This window comes from Rattus norvegicus, chromosome 13, assembly GCF_036323735.1.
Source record: "Rattus norvegicus strain BN/NHsdMcwi chromosome 13, GRCr8, whole genome shotgun sequence".
Classification (NCBI taxonomy): domain Eukaryota; kingdom Metazoa; phylum Chordata; class Mammalia; order Rodentia; family Muridae; genus Rattus; species Rattus norvegicus.
In genome coordinates this window covers 22374430-22392717 of record NC_086031.1, presented here as the reverse complement: position 1 = coordinate 22392717, position 18288 = coordinate 22374430, and the positions used below count along the sequence as shown (strand labels likewise).

The 18288-nt window shown below is 37.0% G+C and overlaps 1 protein-coding gene across 13 annotated transcripts in view; it reads right to left on the bottom strand.

Annotated features, from left to right (window-relative positions):
• Relch (RAB11 binding and LisH domain, coiled-coil and HEAT repeat containing) overlaps positions 1-18288 on the bottom strand; it is a 95877-nt gene that overhangs the window by 24654 nt on the left and 52935 nt on the right. For 8 of the 13 annotated variants that reach the window (XR_005492251.2, XM_039090853.2, XM_039090854.2 and 5 more), the window contains 8 exon segments: positions 15125-15196; positions 12953-13093; positions 12438-12602; positions 10686-10833; positions 5313-5469; positions 4646-4769; positions 3061-3109; positions 619-698 (listed from right to left, as the gene is read on the bottom strand). Coding sequence is in view for 12 of the 13 variants with exons in the window: in XM_039090853.2 (XP_038946781.1) it covers positions 619-698; positions 3061-3109; positions 4646-4769; positions 5313-5469; positions 10686-10833; positions 12438-12602; positions 12953-13093; positions 15125-15196 (936 nt within the window). In the remaining variant the exon portion in view is untranslated. 13 annotated transcript variants of the gene reach the window in all.

Below are 18288 nucleotides of genomic sequence, written 5' to 3'. Positions count from 1 at the left end.
ACTTTCATTCCACTCATGTTTTTGAATCACCAGGTCAGGTAATGGGAGATAGAGGTCCTGTCACCTAGGTGGTGAAGCTCAGTCACCCTTGCCAAAGCTCCACCAACAGAACAGCTTATGCAGCATAAATGACCAGAGCAAGAGCAGCGAAAGTCAGATAAACTCTGTGCTGATTGCAGAATCATTGCAAAATCATAAACTAATACAACAGTTTGAAATTGCTATAAAGTCCTGTCTTGGGGGTAGTTTAAGATAGAGAGGTAATTAAGAAAAATAAAGTATTACTAAAGGGTACCTTGGTAAAAACAAGTTTCTACTGTATTTTCTAATTTGGTTTGTTTATTTATTTATGGAAAAGGTCATGAAACACAAAGAAATTATGCTAAGTAAATATAATTTAATGTTAAATATTTGTTAAATTGATACTTAATTTGGAAACTTATTCAAATATGCACATTACAAAGCATTTACTGAAAAAAATGAGTAAAACTTTTGTTTGTTTTCTTCTGGGCAACGCTTTCACTTAAGCTAGAGGTTTTAGGTTGACTTCAGCAAGCAAACATCAGGTACTGTCTAAGGAGAAATCACCTTTACTGGAGAGGAACACTCTTCTCTTACCTGAATATAACACGTGAGGACTCCTGTTGCATAAATGGGGACAGTAGCTTTAGTGAGGACCCCATTTCCTGCTGAGGAATCTAAAATTATTAAAATATTTTTAAAAGTTCTAGTATACTTTAAATGTAAAGACAAAAGCAAAAATCACAATTGTATTTAAAAGTACAACTACTTACAAGATTCTTTTGGGAAGCATTTTGGTAAAGACACATTCTGTGCTGTTAACCACAACTTAATACTTTGGAAGTGGCATTAGCACACTAATAGAACTAATAGTTCTAATAGATGTAAAAGGAATTTAATAGACAAACTGGGATCTTACCCTCGTATTTCTAGAATAAAAAACCAAAACTTTTCTTTAAGAGTCTCTCAAGCACCCCCAGAGCCAGGTCTTGGTAAACCTGTAAGCTTTCAGGTTGTAGCATTTTGTAAAACATAAAGGCACTCAACTCAAAGTAGCACCCAGATATACATATGTTAGTCTGGTTTGGCTTGGGGATTCTAGTTCCCAGAGGCCCCTACTGCATCTACTGTAGGTTTTTGGCCAGACAGCACCCTGATAATGTTCACAGAGAAGGAGGAATTAAGACTACATTAATGAAGAGGAAGAAAAGCAAATATCCCAACCACAACTGTCTGACATGACCACTCTCTAAGAGTCTTGTCTACAAAGATTAAGATAAAGTGAGACCTACAAAAAAAAACCTTCCACACATGACAATGAGGTAAATTATAGTTCACTTACTGATTATTAGACACTTGTTTTGACTGGTTAGTTTCTATGTTCTTCAAATTTTTTGATGTTATTACTGTACCTCTACTTTTATAGTTAATTTGTTTTCAGAGCCATACATAAAGAAACTGAATTGAAAATATACATTTAACAATTAGATGTGATTTCAACAACAAAACAGGTTTCACATTAGCCATCATTTAAAGTTTATTTTGCTGGTAAAGCAAACCTTTCCATGGGATGATACTGATGTGAGCTGAACATGATGGTGGTAATAGAGAGTGAAATCTGTGCTGGAGTAAGTGGTGTTTAGTGATACTGACTTTAAAAATGGGGTTAATGATCATTTTCTTTCCAAACAATTAACTATGCCCAGCTAATTATTGATTTTAAAAGCTGTCAACTCTCAATAACTGACTTTTTCCTCACCAATTCATCATCAGAATTAGTAACCAACTCAAGAATCAACAATTAGGCATGCCAAATATCAACTCTTTAAAAAAACTACTAAAAGTAACTGCACTAGCTGGTTGGTTCTGTGTGACATCTTGACACAAGTTAGAGTCATCAGAGAGAAAAGAGCTTCAGTTAAGGAAATGTCTCCAGGAGATCCAGCTGTAAGGAATTTTCTCAATTAGTGATCAATGGGAGATGGCTCAGCCCATGGTGGGTGGTGCCTTCCCTGGGCTGGTGGTCCTGGGTTCTATAAAAAAACCAGCTGAGCAAGTCATGTGAAGCAAGCCAGTAAGCAATATCCCCCCATGACCTCTACCTCAGCTACTGCCTCAAGGATCCTGCCCTGTCTGAGTTCTTGCCTGACTTCCTTTAATGATGAACAGCACTAGAGAAGTGTAAACCAAATAATCCCTTTTTTCCCAACTGCTGTTTGGTCATGGTGATTGGTTGCAGCAATAGGAACCCCAACTAAGACAGTAAGTTTTGAGAAATATGCCTTAAACCTGCTTCCTTCAAAACAAAATAATAAAAACCCTGTACCAAATGTCACTGACATTTTTATTCATTCTTCAACTATTTCTAAGGATATCAGAAATGTAATCACATTAAGGTAAGATTTTTGACAAAGAATTGCCTATGTGTTCAAGATCAAATGAAGTTGTTATGTACTTCATTTAATACTTTTTATAATTTATTCTTAGAATTGAAAAAATCCACAGGGCTACAAGAAGTATACAGAATCATTTCCTTAGGCTAGTGACCCTCGCCTCGCATGATGCTGTACCTGCACTGTCTAAGACAGCCGGGTGAAAATGATCACACAGACCTAAAGTTTCTTTACCTTGTCTGTTTCATTAAAAAACCCTTCCATATCCTTCATTACTTTCCATTGTTATTTTATGATATTTCCACTTTTATTTATTAATACTGTTTCTTTTGTAAGATGAAGAATTTTAAGCACACCATGGTACACTCTAAGGATTAAGCACCTAGTTTGAGAATCTTGGCCTAAGGAAGGTTTGGGCACAAAGTAGTTATTTCAAGTTAAACTGAGGAAGAATGAATTCTGCCCGTGGGGAAGGTAGCTGACAAGGTCCAGAGGGATGACAAGAGCTTCATGATACACACTTTCCTTTTCAATTACTCTTCCTAATGTGTATCATTTTCAGATACTGAATAGAGTAACCGAACATAGTATTTTTCCTGAATAAAAAGGCTCAATTGTTTTTTAAAGTAATAATGAACATACTTACCAATGTTTTCTTCAGAGAGTCTTAAAATCTCCTGGAACTGGGGTTTTACCTAAGTAACGCAAAGGAAAGACCTATGGATTAATCAGTGAGAAAAAAATATACACTTATTACTGATACAGGTATTTATTTTGCTTTATAGGCAAGTGAAATGGTCAGAAATATATTTAATTAACAGGACCTTTAAGGATAAAAATCAATTCAGATCAGGAGGCATTTTCAGAATAGCCTTTGATTTCTTTTCTTAAAAAAATTTCAATATGATTTTTAGGTACTTAAAATTACAGTCTCCTAAAAACTAAATTTAATGACCTAAAAGCTCACTTGCATACTATTACATGATTAAATATATTATATTACCATAATATGATTAGGATTATTGGAAAAAGCATCCGGCTATATTTAAAAGGAAATTCCCCTTATTTAGGATTTTCATGGTTAGCACACTCATAGTCCATAATCAATCCCTCCAAGAAAGAAAACCTTCTTCAGCATCTTAAGGTAAAACAAATGCTCATTTCAGGTTTTTAAATGGAAACATCATAGATTTCAAACTACAAAAGACAATTCTGCAGTGTTCAGTGCTTAAATGAGTCCTCCGTGGTTTTCTGAAGCCGTACAGCTAGCATTTTCCTTAGGCACTGTTGAGCAATTTCCAGTGACAACAGTAACAAACTAACTGGGGAAGAGAGGAAAGATTTTGCTGTCTCTATGTTAAGATCCAGTGTTTGCTTTCTTGTCGGCATCTCAGTCATTTTAATTCATACATTTAATGTGGACTGAGAGGAAGAAAACTGGGAAAAGATTAATCTGCAGAATCATAGAACTAAGACTGAATCTCTTTATTTGGAAAACTGCTAATAATTATTTAACTGACTAAAGGTCACAGAACTTAGTAGCTAATACTATAAAGGAAGTATGAATTCTGTTGAGTCTATTGCGGAATACTTTTCTGCTTTAAATATTGCAGTAATACAGAGTCAATAGTAAGGAGCAGAAACTTAGTGTTTACTATTTGAGTATCTTGATGAAAACCATATTAAAAGAAAAACATTAAAACTCTTTAAAAATTAGTTCTCTAAGTAACTAACCTAGCAATAAACTATAAGACAAATAGATTAACAGAAGGAATTAGATACAAGTGACCTCAAATTTTAAGATGTGAAACAATAAACATTATAGGGCACAGTGACAAACCACGCCCTGGTAATGAATGAGACTATGCTGCTTTTAAGAAGTGGTACCTTGGAGCAAATTTTATAAAAAACAAAAAACAAAAAAAAAACTTCAGGTTTTTATCAAGTGCTAAGCAGACAATTGTTTCCAAAATCTGTTCTATGTGGCAAAAAACAATCACTACTCAAATGATTGGGTTCTTTCCTCAGGTGATGGAAAAGCCTTTTCTGGGGCAAATCTCCTAACGGGATCTCAGTACACTGAAAGATGAGGCTAAATATACTACTAAAATTTAACTTCCTAACAGATAGAGAGATAGATAGTGTTATCATTTACTTTGTTAAATTAAAGCATTATCATGTTACGATTCTGTCTCTTGAATACAAGAAAACAATGTAATACAAGTATTTACCTTAGTGTTTGTAAAAATTTTGCCAAATGTCCGGCAAAGGCGCCAGAAAAATCTGGAGAACTCATGAACACAGGCAGTTGAGGTTACATTTATTTTTCCTACTATTTCTATAAGCTGTGGCAACCTGAATGTGAAGGGAGAGAAGAACAGGAGGGGCACATGTAAATGACTGTCTCCATGATAGTGCCTGCAATAGTACAGATCCAAAAGCCTTCCCTATGCTCTCTGTAAGCAAAGGAGGCTTTCAGACCCTTTGAAACAGCATTAGGAATGGACTCATCTAGATCAATTCTTCAAATATCAGTCTGAACTGCGTGTGAAGTTAATGATATTCAAAATCATGGATTTGATACATCACAAAACCTTGGCTTACACAGCATTCATTTTAGACTCAAAACTAATAAATTAGGATACTGTTTAAAGTCCATTGCTTCTACTATGGCTCCAGGCAGCAGATCAGTCCTGCTACACTAAAGATGCAGTTTCCTCACACATTACATACTTGGTGGGAATTAAGTACTGCCTTTCAAGCTCTGCTACTGAAGATGCCAATTTATGTTTCCTAAATTAAATCTATTTTATAAACTTTCTATCTGTCTCAAGCCTAAATATGAGCTAATTTCCACTGAGCTAATTTAATAAAATGGACCCAGAGGTGGCAACTTACAACTGATTGACAACCCAGAGTAAACTTTCCCAGCCGGTTGTACCCTCGTGTTCCAGTTGGTAATCATAAAGTTGTAGCAGCACTGCCAATTGCTCGCGACTTCCAATAATAGTAGAGACATCTTGCAGAGGTGACATAGGCCGAGGGAACCTAGTCACTGTAAATAACAAACCAAAATAAACCAACAGGAAAGAGTAGTTTGAGCACTTAGCTATTCTGTCCAAACAAAATAAGGCCCTCAGTCTAATACTTAATTAACACATTGTAATCCTTAAATCTCAAACATTAAGGAGATTTTGAGATCCCCACACTTAATAAATAAATGCTTTAATGAAAGTTCATTAGTGAAAATTATGTTTATGTAGGTTAAATTAAAATTGGTTCAAAGACTCCAATAGAAAACGTGGATTTAGTTTAAAAAAAAAAACCACATATAATAATTCTATCATACTGTTTATTCAAATGAAATAATCTATAAAATAAAAGATATCCTTTTAAGACTAATGATGTAAAATATTAAAATCTCAGCTGAACAAACTTTTTTGTAGTTAATTTTCAAAATTAAATGTTTTATTTAAAAAAACTTCAGTCTGTTTAAGTTGATGTAAAAGTATTAAAGCCAGTGACAGTAAGTTAAAGCAAAATCTATACAGTTACTGTAACCAAGGTCCCATTCTATAAATTTTAAAAAATCTAAAGGAAAACTGAAAAGAACTCACGTTTAAATCATGTAACTAAAATATAAATACATGTAAATATTAGTATATTTAAAAAGGTTAAGCATATTAATAAAGCCTATAATCATTGTGGATCATAATCAGATTTCTTTCTTAAATTATACTTTAATTTTGCCTGTGTCTGTGTGTTTGGGGGGGTGGTACACATGTGCTACAATATGTACAGTGGTCAGAGGACAGTTTATAAAAGCAGGTTTTCTCTTTCTACCACATGGGTACTAGAGATTAAACTAAGGTGGTCAAGCTTAGTGGCAAGAATCTTTACCCACTGAGCCATCTTGATAGCCCAGGATTTCATGGTATTATGGAATATTTACATGACTATTAATTGAATCATGTATAATAGTAAGTTCATTAACTGTAGGATATAAAATTCTAGATAACAGCAAACATACCCAAAAGACACAAAAAGGTACAATATTTGCTTAAAATATTTTAACGATATTAGGTTTCACAAATTTTAAAAATGCGCCAAGCTAGAGTGTGCCACCATGGTGCCCAGTATTAGAACCAGGGACCTTCCCCCTGGTCCTTCTTTCTTTTTGCCTTTAGACACCAGCAGAAACTCGGACTTTGGCCAGTGGGCCAGGCTAGCACCAGGGAGTCCTGAAGTTGAGCTGGGGTTTCATTTTCTTTTGGCTTTTCCCATCTTAGCTCCCCAGTCTCTTCTTCTTCATGGCCATCTATAGGTTGAAGCTTGGGTTTTATTGTTTTGTTTTGTTTTGTTTTTTTTGTTTGTCTGTTTTTTACAATTACCTCATGATGATGATAGAATTAAAGTGAACCGCACAGACCCAGGGTGACTGTTGTACACAGTGCAGACTCTAACCCCAGAGGATGCTCAGAGTGGCAGCACCAGAGATGGCAGGTGCCACCCTGGCTCTAGTCATGTCTGTTGCTGCTCTTGCAGCCCCTGGCTTCCACACTTAGCAGAATGAATTGCAGTCCAGAGGCTTCAGAGGGGTGCTGAGGTCCACTGTGCTGGAGCCAGAGCTGGCTGCTGGCTGCGAGGCTGCTGGGTTATATTTTGTGCTTTATTTTATTAAAAATTTCTATCCTTTTTCTCTTCATTTTGATGGACACAACCTCAAGATGCCCATGTCTGCCAAGAGGCACACAGGTAAGGCCCAGCCAGAACCCTTATGTCAGCAGGGCTTACTCCTTCTCAATCCACAGGGAAGTCTGGAAGGGCTGACTCTACTTTTGTTCTGTTTTGTTCCCAACCCCCGTCTCCCCTACCCTTTTAACCACTGGTTCCATGGTGAAAGGCAGAAGCAGCTGTGACAGGGCTGCCTTCTGCTCAGGAGATTGGTTGCTGTCATTTCCCCATCCAGCCCTGGTCTCCCTTGACACAATAAACCCTTATTCTGTGACCACTGCCCTCTGCAGACATGCCCTGCCTCCTACTAATAAAGGCTCATTTAATTTTGGGGGGAAAAATGCTAGCATTTAACAATATATTAAATGTAGAGCATGGTCATGGTTGCTATGTGAATTCTATTTGTACTCACAATATACAAAGACAGAAACACAGGTAACATCACGACCTGGATTTCTGCTTCAATTCTCACTAGCCTTGCTCAGCAACAGGAAATCTGGATAATGAGGGGTACCTATGTTTAAACTTCTACATCACATCAAAGCATATCTGATACAATTGCAACCAGGGTTCTATCACACTGGGCACAATCCAATATACTATGATGGAATAAATGCTTTTATTTCAAAATTATTGACACAGATTAGAAAATAATGTAATAATGAGAATTAAAGAAGATGGATTGAGACTGACTATAAAAAGAGTGAGACTCTTTTTAAAGTCTAAGTCCAACAGAAACAAAATGATGACAGGAAATAGGCAATCAATCAGGTGGATAACTTAGCTATAGAGAAGACATAAGAAAGTCTGAGTGGGTGGGCATGGGCATTAATTCTTTTAATTACAGCACAGGAAGGCAGAGACAGGCCTCTTTCTGAGCTAGAGGCCAGCCTGGTCTACAGAGTGAGTTCCAGGGCAGCCAAGGCTACACAGGGAAACTCTGTCTCAAAAAACAAGAGAAACAACAACAACAACAAAAAAATACAATGTCTCAGGAACCTTAAAATTTTTGTCTACTTAACAATTGTTTTAAAAAATTGAAATCTATCATGCAAGAATCCATAGATTCTCAGAATACCATTTTAATAAGATGGTAAAACAACAGCATTTATCAGCATATAGAATAACAGCCACTGTGAATCTCTGAAGGTTAGTTTTAAAATGTCAGGCAGCGCTTCCTTGTTCATGAGTACACCACAAGTACCCAAAATCCTTGCAAGTGACTGATATAAACTTTGGTTAACATTATGAAATAACTGGCAATAAAAAACTTGTATCTATCATCCTTTTATAAAAACACAAATCTTTAGACATAGTAAATTATACCGTAAGTTGTACATAGGTATATACCAAGATATAAACATAGATAAGTAGATACCCCCTAAAAGATGATATAGTCAGTTTTCACTTATAATAAACCTAACACTAAAATTAAGGATACAACTATAATATTAAATTTAAAGCTGGGTGTAGTAGCATACACCTTTTACCCAGCACTTCAGAGGCAGAGGCATAGAAAAACCCTATATCAACTATGACCATCACCACCTCCACAAGCCAAAGAGGTACAAGGACAGTTACTAAAAACAAACAAAGGTTACTGTTGGCATAAGAAAGAGTGTAGTAGGCTGGCCTGATTCTGCTTGTACTGTAAATGCTAATTTGCATCCCCCCTCCCAGACTGGTTGCCCCCCAGAGACAAGAGAGTCCCACATATGAGGCTGAGTGGCCCTGCCCCAGGTTATTTCTGATTGGTAAATAGACACCAATAGCTAATAGCTGGGCAGAAGAGGCACAGAGATGGAGGTGGGGTTTAGGTTTTGTGGGTTTGGGGTCTAGTAGTACTATGAGGAGAGAGAAGAGTGATTGAGGAGGAAGGGGAAGCTGACATGGCATAGGTGAGCCATAAGAACATGGTCCTGAGGGCTGGCTCACTGCAGTTACTTGAGCAGCCCAGATAAAACATAGTAATAAGCTGAGGTTATCCATAGAAAAGTAGATTCTAATAGCATAGAGGTTAGGTAGCTGCCCAGCTCTTGTGTTGCTTAAGGTTTATTGTAATTATAAAGGTTTGTGTGTCTTTCATCTGGGAACTAAAAATAGCTAAGGTGGGGTAGAGACCTGAGGGTGGGAATTAAACCCTTTCTACCACAGCAAAGACAATGACAAAAAGTAGTAGTTACATAAGGAATATGTTATGTATATGTATTTCGACAAGGAAATAAGTGAACAGCAACAATTGGCATTCAAGAAGTATTTGTTAAACACATTAAGAATGATGATAAATATTATAGGGTGACCTAGTCTCTCTGCACCTCTCCAAAGTCTTCTGCTTGGAAATAGGACTGCTACAGGTATGTTTAGACAAAGTGAGCTCACACAGAGGGTGGGTGGGTAGCCTTCTGTCTAAGGCAGTTCTTACAGGGTCCTTACTCTTAAATACCTTCTGTCCCAGAACTACAGGATAACACATTTCTGTTGTTTAAGATACTTAGTCAGAGATACTTTGTTGAAACAACATCAGCAAACTAACACAGTCAACTAGGAAGAGGAAGGGAAATTAGGTCAAGAGGTATATTTGTGCCCTGTGTGAATTATAAAGTGACTAGCTATGAATTCTTAAGAGTTCTCAACTTATAAAGTTTGAAAATTATCTTTAATACAAGGATTCTTTATCAGAAGCCAGTAAGACACACAGAGAACTTCACAAACCTGAAAATGCTACAAAAGTATTTCATACTCAGGAACAGCGCTTGTTCCTAGGTGTACTGCAGTGTGGCTGCCAATCACCTTGTTACACATTAAAGGTCATTTACTGGTTACTGTGAGGGTGACTTGATTTTTTTTTTTTTCTTTCTTTCTACCCAATCCCAGTCCTGGGGACTGAATATAGTATCCCTGCTCGTGTACTGGGCAAGCATTCTATCAATCAGCCTGGCTTCATGAGTTTCTTAAGATAAGTCGTTTGCTTTCTCTGGGGGAGGAGGAAGAGAAAATCTTAACCACATGCTTGTTTCTGTCTACTATGAAAGGAAATTTTATTTATTATTAAAAATTATAATAGTATTTACCTTACCCTTCTGAAAATAAAAAGGCGAGGGAAGAAAAAAAGTAGAAATGGCAAACTTCACACACTAGCACTAGTTACTATTAAGTGAGCCTTTTCATTGACTCAGAGATTTCTATCCCAGTTTCCCAACAAAGTCTCTTACAACTGCCAGCCTGCACTACTGTGAGGCCCTGCCTCAACAAATCCCCAAAACCTCCCATACGACCAACCAATAACAAAGGCAAAGCAAAGCAAAGCAAGCAACCCACCCCCTACTACCTAATGGATAATAGAAGCACAAATATTACAAAATAATTTCAAATGACTTATCCATAAAAGATCAAACTATAACATTTATCTGAAGCACTCTCTGAAAACAAGGTTCTATACGTTATACATACTGACATATAATGATTAGAATCAAAAGCCACTCTGGGAAGCTAAACTGTTAATATTCTACGCCTTCCTGCAAGAACCCCGTCCAGTACCTTCAATGTGTGGTACTTCACCATGCAGTTTGGCTTTGCTGGAGAAAGGTGCATTCTGTAGCACTAATGCAAAGAGAGATGGGATCAAGGACTGCAAGGCAGAAAGATACATGTGGAGCTTGTGTTCGTCCAGCCCGTGCTCTCCGTCCTGAAACATAAGGGTTGGGAGCTGATCTTAGGCTCTTGAAATCACACTGCAAGTTGGATGTGTGATTCCCTTTCTATGGCGAATACCCATTTAAGGGCCTCTATATCAGATACCAGATGCATATTCACTTAACAGAAATGTCAATGAAAATTGTTGTGAAGCAAATAGGCACTGTAGACATACCAGAATCTTTAATATAAAACACTCAGGGCATACAGTCATTTCCAGCAGTTTTTCTGGGGAGTGTCTTGTCATTTGAAATTCTTGTATACTAGAGTGAGCCACAGAAGTCACAGTAAGTATGGCACTGCTAATTCTGTAGAATCATTTGTTTTCTCTACTTCCTAAGTTCTTTCAGACACTTGGTACCATCTGTATTTGCAAGTACTATAAAACAATTAAAAGTACTATTAAATAAAACATAGAAGGAGCTTAAAAGGGAAAGAGATGACAGAGAAAGAATTGATACAGCACCCAGAAGCCAAATCCTGTAATGAAAACTCCAAACCAGAAGATTAAGATTAGAGATGAAGGCAGTTGTTGCATTCATATCTACTTGAGATGTCATTGCTATATTAGGAAATAACTGTGCTAGAACCTAAGAGATAGGACTGACCCACAGTTAAGCTTTAAATCAGTTAATTTCTATACAGAAACACTAAGCAGAACCCTGGAGACACTTAGCAGCAATGTGGTATTATACCATAGCAAAGTAACAAGAAACAAGTATAAGAAACAAGGCCTGGTTAATTATCCAATAGAAAGAATGCAAAACTTGTTAAAAAAAAAATCTCTACATTTTCTGAACAACCCACGGTCAGGCTTCAAGTGCCCACTGTGAAGTTTAGAAAGTTTTAAGATTTAAGCCAATACACATATACATATGAGATCATCTATTAGTTTTATGATTTATGATAAGAGCCTTATAGATCCTTGAAAAATTTGAAGCACAGAGTATGAGTTTGGAGTCAGAAACAATTATCAATTTTTGTTGACAGCTGGGGGACCCTGACAAGTTGCTTACATACCAAATCCTAATTTCTGTGTAAAATACAAAATATACCTCAAAGGGTTCTAAGAGTAACATTGTTCTCTTTTACAAGAAAACTAAAGTATTGATCTTAGCAGTATATATAGGCATCTATGACATGCCAGCTTCTCTGCTGGTCTCTCACAGAACGCTTAGAAGAAAAATTAGATAAAAAAGTACTTATAATATTTTCTCAACATTTCCTCAACTCTTCTGAGTAGAATGAGGTTCTCTTTAAGAAGCATATGTTGGAGTAGGCATTGTTACAGTAGTTTTGACAACACATAAATAAAAAGGGTACAGAGACTGAGCATTTAGTTATCTCTGCAATCTGGAACTAGAGCTGACGTCTTAGGTAAAACAGTCATGTCCTCAGAGGATCTGGGGAGAACTCGCTTTCTATAGAGCGCCTGTGCTAACCAAGGGCTCACTGTGCCCTTTCTCTTCTAGCTTCTCAAAGATCTCATCAGTGGTGATGTGTTAAGACTATTTGGCTTAGTGGTGCATTTTGTCCCTGTTCCCCAGTATCCCTAAGATGGTCTAGAACAGATGCTTTAAACTATTATGAGCTCACCCTGAGAAGCTTTTCGATCTTGCTCAGTAGTGTAGGTATAAGATGAGACTGTAAATTTCCCAGTTCAGTTGTCCAGGCAGCATAGGCTGGTAAAAACACTTGGTGTGTTGCACTAACAACTCTTTCTGAGGGATCACCCAGGGCCGAGAGTAACAATTCAAAGCCCTGAAAAAGAAATAGGCAAGTGGAGATTGTTAAAAGAATAAATTTATAAAAACTTAAGAAAATGCAACAAATATGTATTTCAAGAAATTGGGACAATGTTTTAATTAGACAGTATCTATAATTTGAACCCTCCCGTTTTCTTAAGTGTTAATATGTCTATGGATGAGCTGAGATAGGGTGGGAAACATGCACATTCATTTCCAATTTCTTGACAGCTGCTGAACTAAAAGCAGCTGTCTTTCTCGCTGACCACACAGATATACTACCTCATCTGCAGACAGCCAAGTGTCTGAATCAGTACATGTTTATAAAATATGTAACAGGGTAGAAGTTTCTGCTGAAAAACATACCTGCTGATATTTGTCAGGATCATCAATGTAGCCCATAATGATACCCAGGCTTTTAATCACAGCTTCTCTTACCAAATCAGCCTTATCTTCCATTAACATCTGTTGCAACATTGAAAGGACCAAGGAACTACGGATTTCTTTCTGAAAGTGACCAATATGTTTTTATAATTTATTTATACTATTTATAATATGACAATATTTAAAAACAATGTCAATTACTGCTGTGTCTTAGCTTTCTTTTAATCCAATTTATTTTCATTTATTTATAAAGGGTGTGTGTGTATGAGGGGATGTGCACACTGGGTCAGTGTCTGTGGTAGCCAGAGAATGTTAGATCCCCTAGAAGTGGAGTTCCAGGTGGTTGTGAAACACCTGGTGTGAATGCTGGACATTCAGAGTGCATGAATGCCAGGCATGGCTCAACGCTGAGCTAACCCTCCAGCACCCCACATTACTACTGTTCCCAGTTATGTTAAAGGATCAGCTTCATTAAAGCCTGAGATTATTAAAGTTATCAGTGGCTGAAGAGATAGCTCAGTGGTTAAAACACTGTCCTGTTGTTATAGGACTGGAGTTCTGTTCCATGTATAGCACCCATGTCAGGCAGCTCACAATCATCTGCTAACTATAGTTACATAATAGGTATGAATATTGCCTCCTTGGATAATTGCATTCATGTGTAGCCATTATCCCTGCCTTTACACATAATTAAAAAAACCATAAAAATAAAGTTTTCAATATTCAAGTTCACATCCCTCTTTGTAGTTACTGAAACTTGTTCAAGTTATAAAAATAATCCAGCCTAAGTTTTTTTGGGCACCTTTAAAATGCATAATAAACAGAATAAAATAAAAACAAAGACCTGGCTTTTGTTTGTCTTAAGTCTTCTGAAGTGAAAATCACAAACATTTAAAACTATGAGCTGGTTGTATTTATGTATACCTGTAATCTTAGCACATGGGTGGTGGATTCAGGAGGATTAGATGTTCAAGGTCATCTTCTATACAGCAAGTTTCAGGGTGTCCAGGGGATACAATGAGACTGTATCTCCTAAAACCCAAAGGAAACCAAATCCCACAAGTCTCTGATACTTAAATTTCATTGCTCCATCTCAGACTGAATGCCTTTATGATTATACACACATTGTTTACTTAAAAATGTAGATTTTCTTTAAATCCAGAACATTCACCACTTAAAAGCTATGAATTTATATTATTAAAAACCCTTTAATCAATTTAAAGCTGTCAGGCTTCCAGTAGTATACAAATTTCCCACAATTCTAGAACCCACGTAAGATCTATTTTTATCACTGGAAAGGATTTGTTATATGTACAACGTCATGAAAATGAAGATGTGTGTCACATACCCATGTCTGAATAAGCACAGCTCAACAGTGTGTGTTTTTCCTGAGAAAAATTGTTGGCCCAGGACAAAACAGCTACTGCCCTCAGTATTCAAGAAAGTATCTAATTGCTTTTCCTGCAAACTTTGCCAAACCTCAGTGTGCAGTCAGAGTGTTTCCTATTATTACTTTCATTTTATGTCATAGAACATTACAAATATTCAAGGGTTAATTTTAGTAAAATGAATAATTTTACTGAATAAGCAAAGTACTTTTTTTCAATGAAAATATTTGTTTTAGGAATGTAGGGCTCGGGGTTGGGGATTTAGCTCAGTGGTAGAGTGCTTGCCTAGCAAGTGCAAGGCCCTGGGTTCGGTCCCCAGCTCCAAAAAAAAAAAAAAGAATGTAGGGCTCTAAAGAGCACATCCTTTTCAGGACATTTGAGTTTTCCCCTCTAATCAGTGTCATCCAGGAGCACTTCTGCCCACCACTACTTTTGTACCAGCAACATCTATGTAAGTATATGAGAGAAAAAAAGGTCTTATTAGGAAAATAGATTCTACCTTATGTACCTCTTTGAAAGAAGCACAAGGAACTTCCAGGGTTCTCAGAACATACCGTCAGAATTACCAGTATAGGTACATATGTTTATATGCATGCACAACCAATTAGGATGAACTTATTTAAAAAAAATTACATTAGCATAAGCTTCCTTTTTTATTTGTTTGCCCATCTCCTTACTTTATTAAAACAGCATGGCTAAGAGGATTTGAGTTAAAATGTACGACAAAACACTAAACAGAAACAAAGAAAAAGAAAACAGTTCTTACAGGAAGGTAGGGTGCCAGTGCTCCACAGGACTCTGCCACGAGCAGTCGTCTTTCTGGATATTTGTGATTAATCTGGAGTAAAACCAAGCATATTAGTCAAGTGTAAGCAACACACCCCTCTCTTCTTCCAAAAGGCAATTATTTTTCACCATATTATGCTAAGACTACAATATATCGTCTTCCTTTTCCATTTCTGGGAATCCCTGTATAGATATAGCTGGATCAGGAATAAGGGAATCAAGGACAGCCTAAACATTAAGGCACAGGAATATCTGTTAAAGAAAAAGGGAAAAAAATCAAAGATGAAGAATTGGCAAGGTATCTAGAAATTAAGTATTTGCCTAGGACTAGGCTTTCCTTAGGATGTCAGAAGAAGCAATATCTTCTCCTAGCGATAGAAGCACAAGTCTTGGTTGGAACTCTTGCTTCTGGCATAGACATCAGTATGCTTTTGCTAAGAGGGCTAGCAAACAGGTTAATCATGCCTTAACTAGCTAGATGAGAATTATGTTTTCTTTTTAAGAAGACTTCTTTCTTGTTTGTATATGTAAAACAGTGGAGTTTTGCTGTGCTAACTACACTGAACCATAACAAAAAATTAAAAAAAAAATGACACATACTGGGTTTTGTTCCCATATGTCTTCTTCATAGAATATATCTTTATATCTTTCTTTGACTGGAAAAGAAGTATATCTGTTCTCATATTCCCATATCAAAAGATGATATAATTCAATAATGTTTTAGATGCCTAAAATTAAGAAAAGAAATTATATAGAAATCTAGTGGGCGACAAACTAAAGGTAAGTAGCTAGGTAGATTCCTGATCCATGATCATAAAGATTTCAACAGAGCTATAGCAAAGACGCATGTAACTCACTTCTTGGAGCTAAATTTACTCCTCTTACGATTGCTCTGACAGCAGAGTAAGTCTGAACATTAGTGTGCTGTACTTAAGGTTCATCTCTCCTTCTTAGCCTGGCTTACTGTGTCTCATTTAAGTGTACACTCAAAAGCAATTGTATTCCTGCACTTAGCTAAGGAAAAAGATTCTCTTTAGATTTGCAGCTAAAGCATTTAAGGAATGAAACAAGTACAAAACATACATGCTGAAAACTACAAACCACTGTTGTCAGATATTATGAGACTTTGATATATTGGACTGGAGAGATGGCTCAGCGGTTAAGAGCACCCGACTGCTCTTCCAGAGGTCGTGAGTTCAATTCCCAGCAACCACATGGTGGCTCACAACCATCTGTAAGGAGATCCGATGCCCTCTTCTGGTGTGTCTGAAGACAACTGCAGTGTACTTATACATAATAAATAAATAAATCTTTAAAAAAAAAAAAAAAAAAAGAAGAAAGTCACCCTAAACTCAGATTAGAAACCTAAATGATTAGGATGGGAATCCTCTCCAGATCAATTTATAGAATCAATAAATTACTTTAAAAACCAGGCAGTAGTGGCGCATGCCTTTGATCCCAGTACTTGGGAGGCAGAGGTGATGGTATCTCTGAGTTCAAGGCCAGCCTGGTCTACAGAGTGAGTTCTAGGACAGCCAGGGCTACACAGAGAGACCCTGCCTCAAAACACCAACCCAACCCAACCACCCAGCCACCCACCCACCCAAAACCCAGATGGCTTCTTTGCAGGTGGGAAACAGATCTTAAAATTCATATGGAGACTTAAGAGACCCACAGCAGCTACAGCAAACCTAGCAGCATGTGTGTGTTGGTGGGTAATAAAAGGTTTTAAATTTTTTTTTCCTTTCTTTTTTTTCTGGAGCTGGGGACCGAACCCAGGGCCTTGCACTTGCTAGGCAAGCGCTCTACCACTGAGCTAAATCCCCAACCCCAGGTTTTAAATTTCAAACTGAACGCAGAAATCAATGCAAATACTCTGTGAATACACCAAGCGATTCAGTAATACACTCCTGGTGGCACTGGAATTAACGAAACTTTTTTTAGCCTTTGAGAAAGTAGTCCAGGCTTTCTTTAAATTCACTACTATAGCCCAGGTTGGCCTAGAACTCACACCAGCTTTCCATGGTGAGTTTCACCAGTACTGAAATTATAGACATGTACCACCATGACTGGTATAATTTTAAAAAAAATTAGGGGGCTGGAGAGATGGCTCAGCGGTTAAGAGCACCTGACTACTCTTCCAGAGGTCCTGAGTTCAATTCCCAGCAACCACATGGTGGCTCACGACCATCTTTAAAGAGATCTGATGCCCTCTTCTGGTGTATCTGAAGACAGCTACAGTGTATTTATACATAATAAATGAATAAATCTATAAAAAAAATAAAAAAAATTTAGGGGTTTTTGAGACAGGGTCTAGCCTTTACTCCTCCTGTGTGCTGAGTCTCCTGAGTCTGTCTGTCTCCTAAGTGCTGGGGTTATATGTATTTATCACTATGCTCAGTTTGATAAATGCAAGTTAAAAAGAGAAAATGGAAAAATTATAAAACACCTGTACACAAGAATAGTTGTACAGATTTATCAATTCAAAGTTTCATGGTACATGAGTTAATTTTGACTTTAAACAGGTAGAAACACACCCTAAATTAGCATGCTTTGTAATAAAACGATGTTGCCTGCCATTGTCAGAGGTAAATATTATTACATGGTGCTACACTGCTCACTTTACACACTGAACCTGACAGCTCTACCACTTTAGCAATAAATGCCCAAAGAAATCAGGGCTAGAACTTTAAACAGTGACACACTTGGTGTCTGTTACCTGTGACCAATATTTTTCTTAAGAACAAGAGATTATGATATTGTAAATTTAGCTTTATAACTTGTCTCTATAATCAGAAAGTATCTTTTAAAGGTGCGTAATAACATTATAAATATACAAGCCTGCTATATCAAGGGTCTACACTTTACATACCACATGAATGTAAAATAAACCTAAATATACAAACTATATAGGTCCTCCATTTTCATGAGCGCACACTACTACCTGTTCCTCAAACTCACGAAACAAACATTGCATGGACTTTGCACCTGCTGCTCCTTACTTCCCCTCGCCTTTTGGTTCATCAGCACTTCTACCGAGAGGACAATACAGTCTATCATGTTCAACATCCTTCTACTTTGTTTTTCTTCCCATATACCAACTGGAGAAAGCACATCATGTCTTTTGTGTACTCTCATCTCTCA